Source organism: Paroedura picta, chromosome 8 (assembly GCF_049243985.1).
Source record: "Paroedura picta isolate Pp20150507F chromosome 8, Ppicta_v3.0, whole genome shotgun sequence".
Lineage (NCBI taxonomy): Eukaryota > Metazoa > Chordata > Lepidosauria > Squamata > Gekkonidae > Paroedura > Paroedura picta.
Genome location: NC_135376.1, coordinates 21,336,708 through 21,349,532, shown reverse-complemented (window position 1 = coordinate 21,349,532; position 12,825 = coordinate 21,336,708). Strand labels below are relative to the sequence as shown.

Genomic DNA, 12,825 nt, shown 5'->3' with positions numbered 1-12,825 from the left:
GATGACCAGGTATCTGCTTTCAACTCTGAGACAATTAACTTCCCTGTACCAACTGGTACTTGGGAGCAAAACGACTAGTCAGTAGAGCATGGGATTGAGTTGTTTTCCTGGAAGACACCATAGCCAGCCATCAGTGGCACCTTAAAGACATAACATTTATTCCATCATTAGCTTTTGTGAGACATAGCTCACTTCTTCAGATACAATGGAAAGTTTTTACCTAATTTTTACAGAAAACTACAGGAGGCAGTAAAGTGAGGCAAACATTGAATCTCAAAAAGTGAGGTCCGTCTCATGAACATTCACTCTGGAATAATTATCGGCAGTCTTTAAGGTGCCACTGAACTTCTGCTTTATTTTGTTATAGATTAGCATGGCTACCCCAGTGGCATTTCTATGGAGCCTTTTAAGTGTGTTTTTCCTTATGCTTCTCCTTTTTTTATAATGCTTATCCTTGTATCTCTTTAGAAAGCTCTGAGCAGCTTACATGAAGTACTAATGCTCTCCTACCCAGAGAATGATCAAGTCTACATCTGTTTAGCTTCAAGAAAGCTTACAGCTGTGACCATGCCTAGGTCTACAAGAGAAAGACTTCAAAGGGTGGACCAATTGTTAGGCAGATCATGAGGCTTGATAGGTGGCAAGAAGACCTGTGGAAAGGGTTGGCTGTGGGCCTAAGAACAGGTAGACTCTGGAGAAATACAAAATACTTTGGGTTCCACTTGACATTTGCAGGAGAGGTTGCTTGTGCCTTCAGAAAAAGTACAACCCATCTCCCATGAAGATTGCACTCTTGAGGAGAAAATAGAAACATGAGGCATGAAATGATCCTATGGTTAAAAATGGGCAGCAGTACCGAGGGCCAGTATTGAGGAGTAGCCTGGGATATTCCGATTCCTTTCCTTTTTGACTCTAGAACTCTCACCATTGTCCTGAGGCTGGTGGCCTATTCTGAGATTTCCAGCTTTTTTTCCAGATTGTTTACACGTGCCACAAATGAAAAGACAGGAGGATACACATATTTTATTATTATAGATCCATGCTAACATGCAGCCCAGTGATTTGTTTTGGACCAGGGTCGTATGGGGAACCCAGGGAGGATTTTTATCCAGGGAGACACGGTGGCTATCAGGGCTGGTCACTCTAACCAGCAGATCACTCTTCTTCCTTTCAGCAGGTGACAGAATGGAAAAGGAGAATCTGTTGAATGAAGAACTAGCAACAAACTGTGCAGTCCTAAACAAAGTTAAACCCTTGTAATCCCAGTGACTTCAAGGGTGAAAATCTGTTTAGGATTAAAACAAAATATGGCACAAAATATGGAAGACGACATGGAGCAGCAGTAGAAGTACTGGAATGATGTTGCTTTGTTTTCGAGGTTTAATTTTCCATGTAGAATGTTACTGCGGTCTAGATTTTCAGACGCGATGATTAAAACAGTAACCTTATCGTCAAGCTCCCAGGTTCCAGCTGAGCAATAAATAAATGGTTCAAAGCACATAATGTCCTCCAAAGTAAACACAAATACCCCCTGTGCTCAGATCTTGCGATTGGGCCAATTAACCTTGGCAGGGGTACACTAAGGAGGCTAGACAGGAACAAACTTCCACCTGCAACCCAGGACACGGTGCCTTAGAGGCCAGTCTTCAGTTTCAAGAGAACTTGCTTCCAAATAGGTGTACTTTAAAGCTTTAATCTAAAATGAGTTTGTCCATAAGCCGAACATCAGGCACACTTTCTCTGCAAGCTATTCAGTCTCTCGGAAATGGAGAGGGGGGGTGCTTTGCACTGTCAGCAGCCAACATGGGTGCCACACAAAATGGGAAGGTTGTCTGAATTAAGTTAGGTTCTATAAGCCACGAAACAGATTTCAATCATGAAATCACAATGGACATACGGTGCCATGAGAAACAAGCTTCCAATACGGTTGCATGAGAAACAAGCTTTCAAGGCCAAGCCAAAAATAAACGCCAGTACACATTTGAGTGGGTGATCACCACCTCCATTGCTTCTGGAAGATGGTTAAAAGCCTTTCAGGGTTGAGCGCCACAGGTGATGGCAGCAAGTACATGACCCCCAAGCTGATGCCATTATAAGCAGGCCCTATGCATATACTGTGGCTGCCAAAAGCTAAGAGGGTCAGTTGCATTGGGAGATACATGCAATCTTGCTGGGGAGGTGTGCCACATGCTGTGATCCTGCTCCAGGTTGCCCATGTTTATTTAAGATTCCTATCCCACCTTTCCACAATGCCCAAGGCAGCTTAGTAGAGAATTGTTTCCTGGAATGCAAAGCCAGGCCCAGATCCTTAAACCCTTCAGAGGACGGGCTTTTCCTTGCCAACCCCTTGCCCGCAGGCAACACTTCCTCACCTTTAAACAGTTAGCCTGTCTTATTTTTCATGTTTGTACAGCGCTTGGAGATTTGTAGTGGTGTAGGTCATTTATTTATCTCCCTCCCTCTGTTCAGTGGGGCTTTTTCTGCTCTCGCTGGGCCATTTGTAGCCTAGCCTTGCGCTCTTCTTTTTGTTTAAAACCAAACAAAACTCATAGTCACACCAGATTAATCTGATCTCTCACCAGATCATATGCTGCCATCACCCCCACCCCCCACCTGCTTCTGCGATATTTTCCATCCTTTTTTCCCATGAGACAGGAGTCACCAACAGACGGCCAGACGTCGGCTTGGAATACTGTTGTGGCAGAAGGAAAAACATAACCAGTTGCTGCCTTGCCCATCTGGCGTCCTTTCTTCTCCAAAGAGAACCTTTTGGTTTCAGGGGCGGATTCTTAGCCAGGTTGCAAACTGTTTTAGCTTCTGGATGTATTTATTATTATTTACGTGCTCTCTAAGTTTCTCTAAGAACGTTGCTTCTTTCCAGATCCCCCTATTCCTCTTCACCGCCTTCAGCTCGGCTTGGAGTAGCCCCTTGTGAAGCTTCCAGTATATTCGGGATTTGTGCGAGAGTCCTTCAACCGGAACGGCTCTGCCAAGCCCTTGTCTCAGGATTTCTTCATTCAGACAGAGGCTTGAAAACCTGCCCTGTTCAGAAAGGACATTAGGATCATGGATGTGCATCTGATGTGGCCATTTTTAAAAAGCTATACGGAAAACCAGTAGATTTATAAATCTAACTGTTATATACAACAAGCAGAAATGGATGAGGGGTTACCCATCGCCCTTGTGTCTTAACTTACCTTACTGACCACCACACGGCAATCAAGTGTGACCTCCTGTCTTCTGAGAAGTTGGAACCACATCATCTGGGAGGGCTTTAACTCTTTCTTTAACCACATGGCACCCTCTGGCGTTAGCTCCACACCAGCAAGCCTGACCAGCAGTAAACCATCTGTATGCCCTGAGACACAGAAAACAAAGGGACGGTTTTGAATTCAAAAGTGACTGAATTATTACAGATTCAGATGGGTAGCCGTGTTGGTCTGAAGTGGCAGAACAAAGTTTTGAGTCCAGTGGCACCTGAATCTGAAGGCATGTGCTTGCACATGAAAGCTTATACCTTGAATAAAACGTCTGGTGTCTTAAAGGTGCCATCAGATTCAGACTTTGTTCTGGATTATCACAGACATTTTATTGAAAGAAGATGTACAGCAACTGGATATTATTATTATTATCATCATTATTATTGTTTTGATTTATTTCCCGCCACTCCCAAATGGCTCGTGGCGGGTTACAGTGTCTTAAAACCCCATTAAACTCCCATTAAAAGACTTAAAAATATCATAGCATGGCGGCACAACAATAAAATCCCCTTCCTATCCCCTTCCTAAAAAAAGGGGGGGGGGTGGAGGAGAAGGAGGTCAACGGTGTTCAAGAAGAATCTCCTGGGGTTACAAAGAAGATCTCAAAGCATTCTTAAGTTTTACAGCGAGATCTACAAGAAATATTCTGCAGGCTGTGGGATCCAAGGACAGTTTGGTAAATGCATATGTTAGGCTGAAAACTGGGGGAGGGGGGGAGGTTCTTTTGAGTGGAGAGAATCCCCCATGTGGGCAATGCATAGACATTTAACTCATTACACGGAAGCACAGGCAAGCTCACCCCAGCCATACACACTTTCATTGTCAAACGTGCTTAGTCTTAATTAAGTGCTGTTGAGTCACAACTGACTTGTGGCAATCCCCAATGAGTTTTCAAGGACAGAGATGAGCAGAAGTGGTTTGTTCTTTGCCTGCCTCCACCCAGGCCTTCCTTGGTGGTCTCCCATCCAAGGACCAGCCATGGCCCACCCGGCTTTGCTTCTGAGGCTAGTCTGGGTTATTCAGGCTGTGTAGCCTTACTCTGCTGTAAACAGCAGGTGCAGTGATAGACATCTTCCGTGAGGCCCAAGTTACATTTCAAATGTAGTCAGAGCATCTGAAGTGGAGAAACAGAAACCAGGTGACTGCTTTGCAGTTCATTATTAAAAACAAATATTATTTAAAATCAAAAAGGGGCTCCTCCACCAGGCATTCAGTTGAGGCTGACCGACTCAGAACATCTACTGGTCCCCCCCCCCAGACACCCTCCCATGACTGAAAAATGGACCTCCCAGTGTTATTATGTATTGTATTACTGTTGGAACTGTTATAATGTTTTATTGAAGGTTGTAGACTATGTGATGTTCCATGTAAGAGTTATTTCAGTGTTCAATGTAAACCGCCCGGAGCTGCAAAGAATGGGCGGTATAGAAATCCAAATAAGTAAGTAAGCAAGTAAATAAATAAATAAATTAGGCACAATGTGTATCTGGCAAAAGCGTAACCGTTGAGATTCTTACACATCTGTTCTTTAACCTTAAGCACACAGTCTACAATTAGAGATATTGCTTCCAAAGCACAAGTGATGGAAGATATTAAAAAATTAAAGAACACGGAAGCACACATAAAAATACTGCAGGAGAGGGACACCTTGTTTAGAAGGTTTACCTACCGTAGAAAGGACAGGTGTCTCCTGAAGAAGGAAAAAGATACAGTTGTTCCTGTAAAGCAGGGGTAGTCAAACTGCGGCCCTCCAGATATCCATGGACTACAATTCCCAGGAGCCCCTGCCAGCGAATGGGAATTGTAGTCCATGGACATCTGGAGGGCCGCAGTTTGACTACCCCTGCTGTAAAGTGTTTCTTTATAGTTTACTATTTAAAACCTATTTTAAATTAATCCCAATCCTAACTCCATCATTAGTGCCATAACCTCCCCTTTCATCTTACTTACATCTCCTCTGCAGCGATGAAATTATCGGAAGGATAATGGGAACATGTTCAATTTCTAATCCTTGCTCAGTTATCTGGTGTAATCGTCCCCGTAGCTTAACATTCTTCTCTATAAATTCAATTGGTATTTCCAGAGCGTTTGTGAATTTGGTCGTCTATTCACAGAAAAGGGAAGGAGAGACAACAAATACAAATGTTTTACAAAAATAAGTACAGCGCTTTGTAACAGGGGCATAACTGCTGGGATGGGCTCAAAACAAATAAACTTATGCCCCCCCCCACCAGAAACCATATCTTCTTCCTCCATCTTATTTAACTGGGCTATATCACACATTATGCAGAGGAAATCTGGGTTCCCACCAAGTGTACACACCCTCAATGAGGAACTAAAATCTTTTTCAGCCTTTTTACCATTGAGAAACCCCTGAAACATTCTTCAGGCTTCCAGAAATCCGTGGAATTAGCCCTGCTCAGGACCAGCTGCTAGCGATCAGTCTGACAGTTCTCCTGATAGTCAGTCCCAACAGCTGTGGCTCATTGCCGTCAGTGACAGCTATATCAGCACACAGAAGGTGCGTCTTTGTTGGCAATTAGCAAACCAGGGAGAGTCTTTGCAGGATGAGAGCTAGAATCTCTGGTATCAGCCTTATTAGGGGAGCTGAGACCTTGGGCTTGCTTGGACACAAAAATGTGCAATGCTCAAGACAACACCCACCACCACCACCAATCCACCCTGCATGACCCCTGCCTGAAATCCTGCCAGATTTCATGGACATTCTGACCCTGGGCCGGAACTCTGACTACTTTCTTCAGATCTCATTTGCGTGCCTGACTGAACCTCTGGCGTTCAGACATGGCCTTACTGACTGAGAGCCAGTTTTGCATAGTGGTTAGGAGTGCGGACTTCTAATCTGGCATGCCGGGTTCAATTCTGCACTCCCCCCCCATGCAGCCAGCTGGGTGACCTTGGGCTCGCCATGGCACTGATAAAGCTGTTCTGACTGAGCAGCGCTCAGGGCTCTCTCAGCCTCACCCACATCACGGGGTGTCTGTTGTGGGGAGAGGAAAGGGAAGGCGACTGTAAGTCGCTTGTAAGGTGACTAGATTTTAACATTGGTAAAGTAGGACACCATTGACTGGGGGAGGGGGGGGTCTTGTTTAAAAATTTGGTCTATATGGAGCAACAAAAAATTTCATAGAACGTATAGAACGCAAAAATAGTATTGTAATACATATATTTTAATTTCAGCATAAGTACAATTTGCCAGGTGCCCCCAGATGTCCCTCCAAAAGTACACCAGGCCCTTCACTGGCCATCTTGGGACAGGGTGAGCAAGTCAACATAATCATATATAGTCATATCAAACTTCTGGGGCCGTGGAGAAACCCCAGGGTTTCATTAAACCTCCGTAGAGAAAGCCTGGAATAATGGATGGAGTGTGGCTCGGCAACAAGAGCTTCTGCTCTGCTTGCAGAAGGTTCCAAGTTCAAGGTTCTAAGTTCAAGATGGAAGAAATTCCATCTAAACATCCGGAAGAAGTTCCTGACAGTTAGAGCGGTTTCTCATTGGAACAGGCTTCCTCGGGAGGTGGTGGGTTCTCCATCTTTGGAGATTTTAAAACAGAGGCTGGATAGCCATCTGACGGAGAGGCTGATTCTGTGAAGGCTCAAGGGGGTACAGTGGATGAGTGATAGAGATTTGAGTGTCCTGCATAGTGCAGGGGGTTGGACTAGATGACCCAGGAGGTCCCTTCCAACTCTATGATTCTATGATTCTAATCCCTGGCATCTTGGCAGTTCATGTGAAATACCTAAGCAGAAGACTCTGGAGAGCCACTGCTGGTCAGAATAGACAAGGCTGACCTTGACAGATCATTGGACTGAGGCAGTTTTTCCTGTTTCCATTGCTCTACCGTGATGCAAACAGGCTGTGCACATCTGCAAACATTTATGGCATTCACAACTTGTTTGGGGGAGCAAACTTTTAAACATTTGAAATAGCATGATGCATGCTCTGCCTCAAGTCAGCCCCTGGCACATATGCCTACAGGGGTTTTCATGATCATTTGTGCTCGGTATCCAGACCAGATCTCCACTCAGGCAACTGAGGAATGGGTAGCAGCGCTGGGGCCAGTGATACAGCAGAGGACAACCATCACCCACCAAGACTGGCACAGTCACCAACTCAGTCCAAGGTGAACCAATAAGACACTTGGGTCACTGCTGGGGTTTGGCTTGCTCCAAGCATGTCTGGCCTAGTATAACCCCTGTCTCCCGTCTCTAACCTGTTATGTTTCCTGGCACACTATCAACATCCTCATGGGCAAATGCTGAATTCCTTCCCTTTGATACCCAGGGCAAAAAGGTTGCCTACCATGTTCTATTTCCTGCATCAGGTAAGGGAGGTGAATGCTAAGATTGCTAGTCCTTACCCCAGACCATCACTGAAAGAAAAAGGAGTGTGTTTATGGGAGCCAGAATGTGGTTCACTGTGCTATGGGAACCCTACTTTGGAACAAGAGTATACAGAGACGGAAGAGGAAGAGTTGGTGGAATTGGGCCAGTAAAGTGGTGCTTACCAACCCAGTGTCCCAGGGCGATGCAACATATATTTGGCCTGTACTACAGGAAAACCTAAACCATGATTTTGCTTCTTTACCAAACCGTCGCTCCCGTTGCTCTCCAAGGTCTTTTCGTAGAAATGCAAGACCTTGCAAACAACCAGCTTGAAGGTCCTGTAAATAAGTGGAGCAGAACAGGACTGAAAATTCTGCTCAATCTGGAGATTCAAGGACTAACCAATTGACGTGTTTATGTGTGTTCATATCAAAATATTCAGACTTGAGCCGTGCTTGTAGCAGCGCAAGTCATGTAGCACCCATTCAAATTAAGAGTGTTAAGACACACAACATACTGGAATAAAATCAGAGTCTAGTAGCACCTTTAAGACCAACAAAGATTTATTCAGGGCGTGAGCTTTCGAGTGCTTGCACTCGAAAGCTCACGCCTTGAATAAATCTTTGTTGGTCTTAAAGGTGCTACTGGACTCTGATTTTATCATGCTACTTCAGACCCACACTTCAGACCCATTTGAATCACAACATACTGGAAGTTGAGCCTGGGGTTTTATGCACCTCAGCTAGGGAAACACTTGGCACTGGACATCAAGCAAAGCAAAAGGATCCTCACAAGCTAAGTAAGAGGAAGGACAAAAGGGAAGCCCAGTAAGATGCAGAAAACCGGAAGAAAAGAACCAGTTACTAATCGGGCAGGTAAATACACCAAGAGAAGCACATAGCAGGAAATAAAAGCTTCAATGGCAGAGAGCATCAAGAAAGAACAGAATTCAGGTTATATTGCATCTTTTTCCCAAATAAATCTTTGTTGGGTATACAGGCCACATTTTCCCACCAGTCACCCTACAGTCAAAGCTGCTTCTGCTGGCACTGACAGACTCAAGCACAAGGGAAGGAGACATAGGGTATTCTTTCCAGAGCGCTGGCTGCAAGCCTTACCATCTATGCCATTTCAGAAATTAATCACAGTGAAGAGGGTTTGGGAACAGCAAGCTGAGAATAAGGATAAGCTGGAAGCAAGACAATTACAGCATGATGTCATGTGTGAAACCTCCCAAAAACATGCTCCGTTTTGGAAGCCAAGATGGAGGAAAACCTCCATATGGAAGGAGCTTTCCTCTGCTGTGTCCCCATCAAACTGGAAGCCCAATGGCTGCTGTTTACTACAGTGGAGTCCTGAGCATGGATTTTTCAGTGTCTCTTGCCGTGAAGCTCCCTGGGAGCCAAGTAGGCAAAGCTGCAGAGTCAGACATCTGTGGCCATTTCTTCAGCCCATCTCTTATTTAGGTTTTCAAAATGTACATAGGAAAAAGTAAAGTGGGGAGAGGCCAGTAACCCTTACAAACACATGAGAAATCCTTCCAAGTTGTTTCAACAATAATTTCATTAATAACCGGATGTTGAGGGGAGATTCTTGGCCTGTCACAGGATGGGAGCAGAGAGCATTTTATTAGCTGCAGAGGTAGAAAAGAAGAAGAATAGTTGGTTCTTGTTTGCTGCTTTTCTCTCCCCGAAGGAGTCTCAAAGCGGCTTACAGTCGCCTTCCCTTTCCTCTCCCCACAACAGACTCCCTGTGAGGTGGGTGAGGCTGAGAAAGCCCTGATATTCCTCCTTGGTCAGAAGAGCTGGCGAGCCCAAGGTCACCCAGCTGGCTGCATGTGGGGGAGCACAGAATCAAACCCGGCTTGCCAGATTAGAAGTCCGCACTCCTAACCACTACACCAAGTAGGGCATGCATACAATGTTTCCACAAAACCATAATTCCCATATTGATGCAAAATGGTCATCAAAACGAACAGTTCCCAAACTGTAGCTAGCTAATTGGGGCTATCTTTGGCAGTAAACAAACATACTTTAAATTTGACTCTGCAGAATTGAATTTATTCTTCAACTGAATTTTCCTTTATGGAAATAGTGTTTTGAAAATACAAGCAACCCCTCCAATTATCTGTATTTCTATTAATTACATTATTATGTAAAAGAGTATTATTAAGTTCCGGGAATTAAATCTCTGCAGACCTATTTAAACAGGAAGGTTTTCCATTTCTGTCTGAAAACGAGTGATCTTTGGGAAGTCTCTTTGTAGGGGGCACTATCAGAAAGTCTCAGGCCATTTTATCCGTCTGCCACAACACATCTGGATAAAGCTTTGTTCTTACCACCTCAGCAACTATGTAGATTGACCTATATGGAAAGCTGCTCTCAAAAAGCTTGAGGACTAGTGGCCATTTAGAAAGCTGCAGCCTTTCTAGAAAGCAAAAGGTCAGCTGACTTTGAGCAGACAGGACAAAAGCTGTTAACAGACATGAGATTGATTTTGATCTATTCAAATCAATGGATTTTTGCATTATTGTTCACCTCAAGCTCTAGAAACTGGGCAGACTGGAAATCTAAATAAATAATTATTCTGCTTGTAGCAACACACATGCTCTAATTTAACTAAAAATGAAAAGTAGATAAGAAAGCTAACTGCTCCTTGCCACACTCATACATAACACATAGCTTCTGTAGACATCTGATGAAGAACTACTGAAATCCATTTGGAACTTACCATCTTAACACTCTTTGCCAGCAAAATTACTCCAGTGATTGCCATCCCTGTGCTGACATTCTGCAGAAGAAAGAGTCTGTGGGTCATTTAAATCTCCAGCCCATTACTCCCATTACATTGCCTGAACCTTGGCCACCAGCATCACGGACATGATGGAGAAGAAATGCCAAATCATGATGCACTGATATGTCAACAGCCCTTTGGGAACCTCAAATTCACACACCCTTAAGTGTCTACTTAAGTTTGTATGGAAAACTGTACATCTGTCAAATCCAAACCAATAATCTATGGCCTGTGCTGGTCCAGAAAACCAGGAACATAAATTACCCAGCAATTTAGGGCTTCATCTGAAGCCCTCTTTCAAGTTCTCAGATGATCTGAAGACAGGTGTCTGCACAACAGAGGGCTTTTTCAATAGGTGCTTTCCAGGCTGGTTAGTCAACCTGTGGTCCTCCAGATGTTCATGGACTACAATTCCCATGAGCCCCTGCCATCAACCACTGACAGGGGCTCATGAGAATTGTAGTCCATGGACATCTGGAGGACCACAGGTTGACTACCCCTGACCTAGAAGGTTTTGTCTGACAGTACATACCCCTTATGGTGAGCACTACACTGTCCCAGAAGATATTCAATTGTATGGTCTACAATTTTTCTTTGACACTGCCAATTTAACATTTGCCTGCTGTTTGTGGGTGTTTTAGGGAGTTCGTCCTTTGTTTCCCCTGCCCTGAAAATGCCAGTGTTTATGGAGTGACTGACTTCTTGTATTGCAAAGTGGAGGGAAAATGTCCAACTAAAAAACGTTGCTCAAGTTAACATTCTCAAACCCTACAATAGGGCATTTAACTTTAGGTGGGGCAAAAAACACCCTTTCTTCAGCCAATACACAAGAACATCCTTTGTTAACAGAAGCATACATCCCATGAGAAGGCAGTCATAAGGGCAAGCCAGGCAACAAGGAGTGTTCGCTGTGTGGAAAGGTTAGATGACAAAGCAAAATGCAACTCTGTGAGTAGGCAAAATCAAGGTTCATTGGGAGCAATATCTTAAACATTACAAACTCACAATTATCTGTTTGCTGAGGATGCTACAGCACTTCCCAAATGTTACTTGGCTTAAAATGGACAGCATCTCCTCAGTGCTTCTACTAAATAGTAATAGGCACTAAAACTGTAGATAAAGAGGGACATCCAAAGTATAAAAGTTCAAAGATGGACCTCCGACTAAAAGCCCTTTTGTCTGTTCATTGTGCCAATTTCTTCTTAAAACAAAGCATCACCAACATTCTTCCTCTAATGGGATTCAACCCTAGACTTTGTGACAGGAACAAAGAACAGTGTGCCTCTGAGCATGTCGAGAGAGTGCCCATCCCTTAGCACTAGGGTTGCAGGGTCCCCCCTAGCCACTGGTGGAAGGTGGAGGGGCAAGGTTGCCAGATCCAGGTTGGGGACCCTGGGGATTGAGCCCTGAGGGGCAGGAACCTCATTGGGGGACCACGCCACGGCGCCCACCCTCCCCGACACCCATTCTCTCCAGGGGAACTGATCTCTGCCGCCTGGAGATGAGCTGAACTGGCGGGGGATCCCCAGGTCCCCCCTGGAGGCTGGCACCCTGCGTGCTGTGCCCTACTGACGCTGCCCCTCCAGCCCCACAGGAGGGCCCGCCTGGCCTCCGCCCGTCCTCGCGACGTACCCGGAGGAGGCTGAGGTGCGCGTCTGCCCATTCCGAGAGGCGCGCCACGTAATTCGCCGGCTCGCTGCCCCGCCGCCCCGCCATGCCCGAGCCTCTCCGCCCAGGCCGCAGCGCCGCTCCCCGGCCCAGGGCGGAGTTTCCACGGCAGCCGCGCCGTCGCGGAGGAGGCCGCCGAGCGGAAGTGTGCAGAGCGCGGGCGCGCAGCCCAGGCCTGTCGCCGCGGCCAGCCAGTGGGCGCGCGCGCTTTGCACATGGCCAGAGGCACTCGTTTAGGATCGCCAGCTGTGGCCTGCGGAAGACCGGGAGACTCTGGGGGTGGAGAGGGCGAGATTGGGGCGGGGAGGGACTGCAGTCGAGTGTAATGCTATGAGGTTTACCCTCCAAAGCAGTCATTTTCCCCAGGGGAACTGATCGGTTATGTCCTCGTAAAAGAATGCTGCACCCCGGCTCAAAAAATAAAACTTTATAGAGATTATATTTCTCCCTAGGGATGCAATGGTGGCGAGGGGTATTGCCATCAAGCTGCAGCCAATTTATTTTTATGCAGACGCTTATATATTTATTACATTTATAGCCACCCCATAGGGTTTGCAAGGCAAGAGACCTTCCGAGGTGGTTTGCCATTGCCTACCTCCACATAGCAACCCTGGACTTCCGGGTTGGTCTCTCATCCAAGTACGAGCCAGAGCCAATGTTGCTTAGTTTCCAAAATCTGACAAGATGGGGCTAGCCTGGCCCCTCCAAATCAGCACCTCCCAAGGTATAGCTCTAGCCATATATAAAGGGTTAGTCAG

The 12,825-nt window shown here is 45.7% G+C and overlaps 1 protein-coding gene across 3 annotated transcripts; it reads right to left on the bottom strand.

Annotated features, from left to right (window-relative positions):
• Window positions 1–332: 332 nt before the first annotated feature.
• On the bottom strand, window positions 333–12,264 carry C8H3orf33 (chromosome 8 C3orf33 homolog). Of its 3 annotated transcripts, XM_077348623.1 has the most exons (5): window positions 12,032–12,257; window positions 10,337–10,396; window positions 5,211–5,364; window positions 3,198–3,358; window positions 336–3,042 (listed from the first exon to the last, which is right to left on the bottom strand). In XM_077348623.1, exons 1-5 carry the CDS (start codon window positions 12,113–12,115, stop codon window positions 2,776–2,778), a joined length of 726 nt encoding a protein of 241 aa, XP_077204738.1. In that variant the 5' UTR covers window positions 12,116–12,257; the 3' UTR covers window positions 336–2,775. The 3 variants fall into 3 exon arrangements, with proteins under 3 accessions (XP_077204739.1, XP_077204740.1, XP_077204738.1); XM_077348624.1 differs by lacking the exon at window positions 10,337–10,396 and having other exon boundaries at window positions 333–3,042; window positions 12,032–12,264; XM_077348625.1 differs by lacking the exons at window positions 10,337–10,396; window positions 12,032–12,257 and adding an exon at window positions 5,621–5,817 and having other exon boundaries at window positions 334–3,042.
• Window positions 12,265–12,825: the final 561 nt, after the last annotated feature.